General features: G+C 51.5%; 1 protein-coding gene across 1 annotated transcript; it reads left to right on the forward strand.

The window, feature by feature from the left end:
• Positions 1-1486: 1486 nt before the first annotated feature.
• LOC135827265 (uncharacterized protein K02A2.6-like) lies at positions 1487-4138 on the forward strand. Its single transcript, XM_065339794.1, has one exon. It carries the CDS (start codon positions 1487-1489, stop codon positions 4136-4138), a length of 2652 nt encoding a protein of 883 aa, XP_065195866.1.
• The last annotated feature ends 6081 nt before the right edge of the window (positions 4139-10219 follow it).

Genomic DNA, 10219 nt, shown 5'->3' on the forward strand with positions numbered 1-10219 from the left:
ACTAAATAAACGCCCTAGAATTGTCGCAGTAGCGCCACCGGCGCAAGAGGTAAAATGGCAGAAGCAGCCGGATTTACCCCGCCGTCAATGGATTGGCAAGCCGCAGATTTACCTGACGAATTCGAGCGGTTCCAACAATACTGCCTTCTAGTTTTCCAAGGGCCCTTTTCCGACAAGTCCGACAAGGAAAAGGTTGCTTATGTCATGCTATGGATCGGGAGAACTGGTGTTGATGCTTTCAATAGTTTCGAGTGAGATAATGCAAGCGACAAATCCAAAGTAGCTGCCGTCTTCAAGAAATTTAATAAGCATTTGCAGCCAGGGGTAAATGCATGACTGGCTCGGTTTGAGCTTCGGAAATACCGCCAGCAACCCGACAAGTCTGTAGAAGATTTCTTTGCGAGGTGTAAGAAGAAGACGTCCAAGTGCAAGTTCAGGGACGCTCAGGAGACTAACGATCGCCTGATAGAACAGCTAATCGTGGGGACGAAGCACTCGAAAGTGCAAGAACGCCTGCTGGAGGGTGGTAGTGATTTGACTGTGGACGAAGCGCTTGACAAGGCCCGTACTTATGAAGCAACACAGCGCCACATGGAGCAGCTGTCCACCGCCACCAGCAGCAGCCGTCTACCTGAAACGGTTCACGCCATTTCCAAGTCTGTGGGACACGCAGACTGCGGCAAATGTGGACGAACCCACCACCCAAGCAAGTGCCCAGCGCACGGCTCCACCTGCAACAAATGCGGGAAGGCGAATCACTGGGCAAACGTATGCCGGTCGCAGGGGAGAGACGAGGCACATGGAAGGGGCCAGCAATGCGGACGCTGGCGCCAGAGGAGCCCCAGCCCGCGGGAGCGCTACCCCCAGAGGAGCCCCAGCCCACGGAGACGCTTCGACGCACTGCATTTCGACGCCGTCATCATCGACAGCGTCGAGCGCCACCAACCGCCACTAGAGCGAGAGGTGTTCGCGACCCTCAATGTCAGCCTGGACAACACCAACAGACCGGCCACCTTGAGAGCCAAGGTGGATACGGGCGCCCAGGGCAATATATTGCTGCTGAGAGTGTTCTGCCAAATGTCCCCCCAGCACGTCGGACCAAACGGATACCCAAAGCCGAAGTCTGTGAAGCCGTCAAGTACCACCCTCACAACGTACGGCGGATCCAAGATAAAGCAATGCGGAACCCGTCCTATTCCGTGCTCTTAGGATGGCAAGAGTCAACTCGCTGACTTCTACATCACGGACTGCCCTGGCACTGCTATCATCGGTCTCCCGACAGCGACAGCCCTGCAGTTAGTCATGCTGAACTTCGCTGTCCAGGAGAAGCCAGCAAGCATCCGAGACAAGGACGACCTGATGAAGCAATACCCGAAGTGTTTTGATGGCATTGGGAAATTCCCAGGCAAGTGCCACATCACGGTGGACCCCAACGTCGTCCCGGTTGTACACCCTCCACGCCATCGCACTGAGAGACGAGATCAAGATGGAGCTGGAGGACATGATCCAGAACGGCATCATCACCAAGATCCATGAAGGCGAACCAACAGCGTGGGTGAACAGCCTCGTGTTCCGCCTCAAAGACAATGGCAAGCTACGCCTGTGCCTAGACCCCAAGGACCTCAATCACGCCATCCTGCGAGAGCACCACGTGGTCTCCACCATTGAGGAGATCACCCCGAAGTTGAGAGGTGCCAAAGTGTTCTCGATCGTCGACGTCAAATGTGGGTACTGGAATGTGGAGCTCGACGACGAATCCAGTTACCTCACCACCTTTAACACACCATTCGGGCGCTACAGATTCCTTCGCATGCCATTCGGCCTCAAGGTGTCGCAAGATGTCTTCCAAGCCAGGATCGACCAGACGTTCGAAGGGTGCTCAGGCGTCACCGGCATCGCAGACGACATCGTCACATACGGGACGTCAGACGAGGACCATGATCTCAACATGCTCCAGATGATGGTTCGCTGCAAACAATCTGGTCTCAAGTTGAACCCAGACAAATGCCGCATCAAAGAGGACAAGATCAAGTTCTTCGGCATCATCTGCAGCGCTGACGGAATACAGCCCGACCCGAAGAAGGTCTCAGCGCTGAAGCAGATGGAGCACCCCGAGAACGAGGACGAGCTCCAGACGTTCCTCGGGCTAGTCACGTACATGAGCCCGTTCATACCGAATGCCAGTACACTGACCGTGCACCTGCGTGAGCTGACCAAGCCAGATACACCGTTTGCCTGGACAGACAGCCACCAGCGCACCTTCGACAAGGTCAAGGCCGCCATTTCGACAGAAGTAACGCTCAGTTACTTTGACCCAGGCAAGGCAACGACACTACAAGTCGACGCTTCCATGAAAGGTCTCGGCGCCACTCTGCTGCAGGACGACAAGCCTGCTGCATTCGCCAGCAAGAAGCTCACCGAGACGGAGTCTCGCTACGCCAATATTGAGCGTGAGCTCTTAGCCGTCGTATACGGGTGTGAAAGATTCCACACCTACCTATTCGGTCAGTCATTCACAGTAGAATCCGACCACAAGCCGCTGGAGTCAATCAAGCTCAAGCACCTCCGCGCAGCCCCGCAGCGTCTACAGCGCATGCTGCTGAAGCTGCAGCCGTACGACATGACCATCAAGTACCGCCTTGGAAAGGACATTCCGATCGCAGACGCGCTATCCCGACTGTCGCCAGAGGAAACAGAGCCAATTGAGGACCTCGACGTCAGTGTACACGCCGTGTTCCCGCAATTCAGCGATGCAACGATGACGAGGATCCGCGAGGAGTCGGCTAAAGACGCCGAGGTGTCAGCACTGAAGGAGATGATCTTCAGTGGCTGGCCATCAGAGAGGAGCGCGGTGCCGGCAATTCTGCTCCCGTACTGGAATTTCCGCGACGAGATGAGCACCGAGGACGGTCTCATCCTGAAGAGCAGTCGCGTCCTGATTCCCCCGCCAATGAGGGGGGAAATCCTCAGCAAGCTGCACGCCAGCCACCAAGGCATAGAGAAGACCAAGCTGCGAGCCAGAACGTCCGTCTTCTGGAAGGACATCAACAAGGATATCGAAGCAACTGTCTCATCTTGCACGACGTGCCAGCGCCACCAGAGCAGTGAAGCCAAGGAACCACTGGTGCAGCCCGATATTCCGCCAAGGGCATGGCACACCTTAGGCACGGACCTGTTCTACCTTGGCGGGTCAGAATACCTCATTGCCGCCGACTACTACTCCAAGTACTTTATCACCCGGAAGCTGCCTGCCGGACAAGCGACCAGCAGGGCCATCATCCAGCACCTCAAGGAGATTTTCGGTGAGCACGGCATCCCAGCCGTGCTGAAGTCGGAAAACGGGCCGCAATACAGCAGCCATCTGTTCGCGGAGTTTGCTGCCGAATATGGATTCCGCCACAGTACGTCGTCGCCACATTACCCGCAGAGTAACGGGTTTATCGAATCGCAAGTCAAGATCGCTAAGAGAGCTCTCGAGAAGGCAAGGGAGAGCGGGACCGACCCGCACTTAGCACTGCTCTGCATTCGCGCCACCCCAGTGTGCCAGGGCTTACCGTCGCCGGCCGAGATGCTGTTCGGTCATCAGGTACAGGACAACCTGCCTCGCAAACACCAGCGCGACACTCGGGACGAGGTCATCCGACAGAAGCTCGAGGAGCGGCAGGACCAGCAGAAAGTACACCATGACCAGCGAGCGCAGTCTCTCCGCCCCCTAGTTCCTGGTCAGCACGTCGGCATCCGCAGCCCGACCACGCCACTGTGGGAACCTGGTATCGTAACCCAGTCTGTCAACGGGCCACGGTCATACATGGTGCAGCTTGACCATGGGACAGAAGTGCGGCGCAACCGTACCCACCTCAGAGAGAGGCGGGTCCACTTTCCGCCGGATGCCAGTCTCGCAGGCCCTCAGCGTCGGCGCGCAGCGACATTGGCGAGCCTCAGCCGCCGAGTGACGTGCCGTCGCCGTGGAGCGACGTTAGCCAGTCTCAGCCGCCGTCACTGTGTGACATCAGCCAGCCTGCTGAACCTGCCACCCAGCTGTATCGAACACGGTCTGGCCGCGCAGTCGCACCCAGGTCAATCCTGGATGTGTAGGGCCAGAGAGGCCTCATGGACCTGTTCGTTTATGTCACAGTAGCTGAGGTGCCATTGTTATATGAGCCGCAATCAGCGAAAACGACGCTTAGAGATTTCGTAATTTTTTCGAGAAAAAGGTCGATTTGTGACGTTCAACAATTTTTTTGATCGCGCTGCAAACAGCGCGACGATCGTTTGACTTCCTTAACTCCTTGCTCGATTTTGAAGTTGAAGTGGTTTCGAGTGGCGACTCCAGTGTTCCTTGATCTTGTTGCGATGGCTGCGGACGCCAGAGCTGTTCGCAGAGCACACACGCAGTCATTGTCTACAGCTAGCTCGAGCCTGGTGGGGAGTGGATGCTGAAGTAGCCGCTGAAGTTCAGAATGAGGATGAGACGTTCTTTGGTTCCGACATCGATGTCGACAGCGAGGCGGAATCGCAGCCGTCATCTCCTGCTGCGATGCGGCTCAAGGTGGCCAATGACTCGTCGTCGGAGTCGGAAGATAAGGAGTCGTCACCTGAGATAAATTCTGAGTCTGGGGCTAGTGACGGCAGCGACGTCGTGTCTTCAGCTACGGAGGAAGAAATGGAAGACGAGATTGCGGAACGACTCCACGCTGGATGCAGCTGCGAATATGTCGATCATTTCTCCGCACTCATCAGCTATTCTTTGTCATTATAGCTGCTTACTGCACTATTCCAAAAGTATTCAAGCTGCCCACCCACCTTCGAATGCTGAATATTCATTGTACACATACATCGTTTTTTTTTTTTTTTTTTTTTTTTTTTTTTTACTACGTTCACATAACCAGCTCGAAAAGAATAAGGAAAGACAATGGTACGGAGACTAGGACAAACGTGACAACTAATGAGCAGGCGCTGCACCGAGACGCAGCAGTGATGGTGGGGCATTGATGACTCTGCCGACCTGAGGTCTCGGCGTCACTGCCAAAAACACGCACCAAAAACAATGAAAAAAGAAGAAGATAGAGCTGTACAGGTGAGAAAGATGCAAAAACCCAAGGCTTAACACGAGCGATTGTGGGGGAGAAACTGTCTTAGCGTCATACTATTCATAGGGAATCGACTGCCCAGAGCCAGTTTGTGCTGCGAAGATGGCGGTAAACATTCGTTTTGAATGATTGCATTCTCTTGCTGTGGGGAGGCTGGGATAGGAGAGCGGCAGGGAGGGAGTTCCAATCGCTGATGCTGCAGTGTGGGAACGAGCGCTTCAGTGGCAGCGGGGCAGATGCAGGCAGCTGGTGTTGGAGCTGGTGGTCATGGCCACTGACAGCACCGCGCTCGCTGCGAGTTCTGGGGTTGGTAGAGATGATGTGGCGCGGTGGCAACACAGAGAGCAGCTGCGGAGGACCAGGCAAGTAGTGCAGCTTGTACAGGCAGGCAAGCGAGGCAACAGTGCGGCGGATGGCCAGGCTGGGTAGGTGTGCCCCAGGGCCGATAGCATGAAGCGCGCGGCGCTGAACATTGTTCAGACGCTGGAGGTGACTCTGCGCAGCTCCCATCCATACAAGAGGCGCATACTCCATGACTGGTCGTACGAACGCCTTGTATACGGTCGTCCGGCCGGCGGGGGTGAGTATGTGGGCGGCTCTGTTTAGGACCCCAAGCCGTTGGCGTGCACGGGTGGCTACGGAGCGTAGGTGATCGCTGAAGGTCAACTTGGCGTCCACCTTCACACCAAGGAGGGTGATGGTGGTTGTCTCGGGCACCAGTGTGCCACCAAACAGGAGTGGGGGGAGATCTAAGCCGGTGCGTCTGAGGGTGGCTGTCATGGCCTGGGATTTGGTCGGTTCAAACATCACTTTCCATGTACGACCCCACTCGTGCAGTCGGTCAACGGACGTATACATACATTGCACCAATTTGGAGTACATCTTGTATATTGGTGTATACACACGTTTAGAATCGGAATATTGAACTTTTTCTTGGCTGAGGTCCTTCAGTAGATGTGGTTCAACAAATTTCTAACCAAAAAGGAATTTTGAAAATGTTGACCCTAAGGGCTGTTTTCGCTGGTTGGGGCCCATATTGTACATAGAGCTATTGTTGGATACTATGTCTCTGTATTGTTAGCACGCCGTCGTGTGACATTCATGATTGTTACCTTGTACATAGAGCTATTGTTGGATGTTATGTTCTATATTGTGAACACGCCGTCATATACGTACGGTATGTTATGTAGGTTGTTAAACTCCTTTATGACGAAGGGGATGTTGTATTATGATGTAATGCATTACGTAGCCATGCAAGAGCATGCGCGAGGTACGCGTCTCGCAGCTGCCTACTTTCATGCAGGATCATTTAGATGTCGGCGTTCTTATGATTTGCCTACAATGGCCAAGTGAGAATATAATCCTGTTGTAAACAACTAACTTGTTTACCCCGAAACACAGTGTTGGGTGTACTCGTAGTCAACACATGATGTACAGTGTTGGGTGTACTCGTAGCCAATACATAATGTACAGTGTTCGGTCTACTCGTAGCCAACACATGATGTACAGTGTTGGGTGTAGACCCAGGTGCTCAAAGTCCGGACACTTTTACAGTGTGTGTTTGCTGAGCTGAAACTCACACTAGCAATGATCACTTGCCAGAATCCTGCTCGTGGATGGAAGGTATCCTGTCCAAGTTTGTTTATAGGCCAGGCTCGATTGAACCAGGCCATCTTTCGATCCGATCTGTTTCTCTGGAGTTCGCTGGTCTCTCATATCAAATTTTGGTGTCGCAGAGGGTGCTTTAAGTCCGTACAGCTCAGAGATGACCCGAAATACAGACATATTTCTGCTAGTTGCTAACCTGCTATCCCTCGGTTACGACGAAAGTACCGAAGCGATATGTTTTGGCATGTGCCTCCACCAATATTCCTTGCAAAAGCGTAGTTTGTTATCGAAAGCCAAGCTGTTTTTAGTCGGCTGAGAGAAGAAGCATCTGCGCTTTGAAAACCGGGGGAAAACAGTGGTGGAGATGCCAGGAGTGTCAACCTTTCTGCAATGATTGGTGGTTCTCTGTAAATTTTTCTCCTCTGGCCATTCTCAGCTCTAAGCTGGCTCTTGATGATTAAGTGAAGGTCTGTTTGATGCTGTGTCCGTTCGAAATCTGTCTTGGCAAAGTTGATTTTTGCATGAAATGTAACCCAATTTGTATTTCATATGGCCACTCAAAAACCCACTCGCGCGGTATGGGACTTCTGCTTATCGTAGATGCCTGAAAAGTTGTATGCCAGGAGAACATGTCACAATGTCCCCTCGATAAAATATTTGGGTAAAAACACCCATAACAGAACGTGAAATTATGGGTGTACGAACTTAGGATAGCTGTTTGGACTTCGAGCACCTGGGTCTTCTCGTAGTCAACACAGGATGTACAGTGTTGGATGTACTCGTAGTCAACACATGATGTACAGTGTTGGGTGTATTCGTAGTCAACACATGATGTACAGTGTTGGGTGTACTCGTAGTCAACACATGATGTACAGTGTTGGGTGTACTCGTAGTCAACACATGATGTACAGTGTTGGGTTTACTCATACTTACATGTTGGTGATACGGCTGACATCTGTTTACGCTGGACATCAACAGTGTGACAATCTGCAGAACAGAACGCAAATACACAGGCATAGCCAACCCGCGATATTCATGTTAAAACAAAATGGCGTCACGATTTATTGAAAGTGGTATAGTTGGTGGAACGAGTGTTCAAACCCATTTGAACTTCATACTGTTCGTCTTCTTTTTGACATGCTCCCTTTCCATCGTCCTTAGCTTTTATTTGTTGAGAGCTGTTTTGGCTTTCTCCTATACCTCTGGGGGATGCCAAGTGATGGCTTTGAGAGGCTGGTGATGGCTGTGAGCGAGAGTTTGCCGATCGGCGTCGTCCTCGCTATAGCGATGAAAATACTAGTTACTGCGCACCTGGCAGATATCACAACACGTCGGAGCGTCCAGGAGCAAAGGAATCTTGGGTTTTCACTGGAATCTAGTTCCTCCAGCATCGTGTAGCCCACCGTCGGTGAATGGCGGTCCAGAAAGGTCGAACCTGGTCTTCTGCAGCATCTCGCAGTCCTGCGAGGCACACTGAATACGCCTGTCATGTATTCTACAAATAAAAATCACGAAGTTGTGGACTTTACAGTGATGAGTCTATCCTGTATGCTGCAAAAGACGCAGGAAATGTGACTGGTGTCTGTACACTCAGTGACTGGACGCCAACACCCCAGTCTTCTCCTGCAGGATCTGTTTGACATTGACATTATGCAGTAGGTCGGCATTGACCTGGTTTGGCAGCTATCGTTATAGTATCTGCCTGTTAGGATGTAGCAGGTTGGTGTTTGCTCGTCGTCCAGTCCGGAATTTTCTTGTAACTCACGGTGGAGTACGCGCAGGGTTTGTGATCATCCCTGTTCACTTCAATATTATGAAACACAACGTTCCCTTTGTCACTCATCTTATCCTGAGTACTGAATTTGCTGACAATATTGCACCATACTTGTCACAACCTACCGCCACTGCTGGCGGTGGCGACTGGTTCGTCAATGGCGGTGACCAGGCTGACTGACTAGCTTCGAGACAGCGGCCTCGTTGTCAATCCCGCGGCAGCCTAAAGGTTGATTTTATTCATCCAGCCTCAGCGCCATGTTGACGATGCCCTAGTGACTGTGTGTCATGGATTGCCTTGCCATCAGCGGTCATTGCCGTCCACCTTGATGCAGCCCTCAACAACTGGCTCAGCCCATGGGAGTCTCAAGTGGACAAAATTGTTGCCAAAGTAGCTCAGAAGATTGGTGCATCGTGGTGTAGGTGAGCACATAACTAGGACTTCCCAGCGTCTATTTGTCCAGGCTGCGATACTATGTGACATGCTGTACTGCACATTCTTTTCAGCACTGCAAGGCCGGCAGCTGGACCGACTGCAGGGGCCGCGCACATGCAGGCCGCCTGTTGCCAGTGCAGCATTCTGGAACGTTCCTTCTTTCTGAGATCCGTGGAATAATAACTTTCTTTGCTTCAAAGCAAGTTGCTTACCTTTCTGTTGTGCTCCCAGTGTCCTTACAACAATAACCTACAGCAATGTTTTATTTTCCTTTCCATTCCCCAACCAATGAATACTACGATGTCGATTATATTTCTTCATACTTTGGTGTGTGCCCGCGCATGCACGTGTGTGTGTATACCTCACTCGCCACTCGAAGTTCTGTTCCCCATCACTGGAACACTGCCTGTTCTTTCAGGACCTGCCATCATCTGCGGATGGGCATTCAATAATTGTATTGTGTGTGTGTTTCATTCAGAATCAGATTCGCTATCATTGCTATTAGAGAAAATCTGTGGGTTCACATCCAGTGCATTTTTAGATCTGCGTGCTTTTCTCGCCACTGGCGCATACATGGGACATTGTGTGTGTGTGCGTCTGTGTGTATGGGGATATTGTCTGTATCGGCTTTTGGTACTAATGTTCAGGTCTGTGCTTGCATGTGTGAACATGAAATTTTTGGTTCTGTGCATGCTATTGCTATGTTGTATATTATTGTATGTATGTGTGCATTTCCACGAACAGTGTAGACGAGCGTGGAGAGTGCATTCATCCCTCATCAACCACATCCCCTTGGGCTTACGAGAGTTTTTTCTGCGTACCTCTCTGATACTGTATTGATGCCGGCACCTGTACCTCGATGTGTTCCTCTATCTGCAGTCGCCTTTAACCTTCGGTCAAGTTAACGTTTATTGTGCTCTATTTATCGTGCGAATCAAAATAAACAATAATAACACAAGTCATGCTAGAGTGACGACATGTGCGTGTAGTAGGGTTGATGCGATGGGACGTTATAATTAGGTGGAACAGAACACACATTGGGCAGATTGATTGGGCATCATTGATTGTGCTCAGTCTAAACAGTGAACATAATAATTATCTCCAGTGACAGACTGTAGCGGCTAGCCTCCAATAGGTAGCTGGCACTAGTCGCTACTGCTTGTTTGACAGGTGCCGCCAGAACCCCTGTTGTGTCATGCTATAGATGCACATGCCCTGTTCTGGGGCATACTGAGGTACTTTGATTTTGTTGACTGCATGTAGACAGCATCCAATAGTAGTACTCGTAGACCTTGGCTCTTTGTAGGTCAAC

This window comes from Sycon ciliatum, chromosome 11 (genome assembly GCF_964019385.1).
Source record: "Sycon ciliatum chromosome 11, ocSycCili1.1, whole genome shotgun sequence".
NCBI classification, from domain to species: domain Eukaryota; kingdom Metazoa; phylum Porifera; class Calcarea; order Leucosolenida; family Sycettidae; genus Sycon; species Sycon ciliatum.

What these genes read in the sequence shown, in the direction of transcription:
- LOC135827265 (XM_065339794.1), top strand. Translation starts at nt 1,487, where the DNA reads ATGGAGCTGGAGGACATGATCCAGAACGGCATCATCACCAAGATCCAT.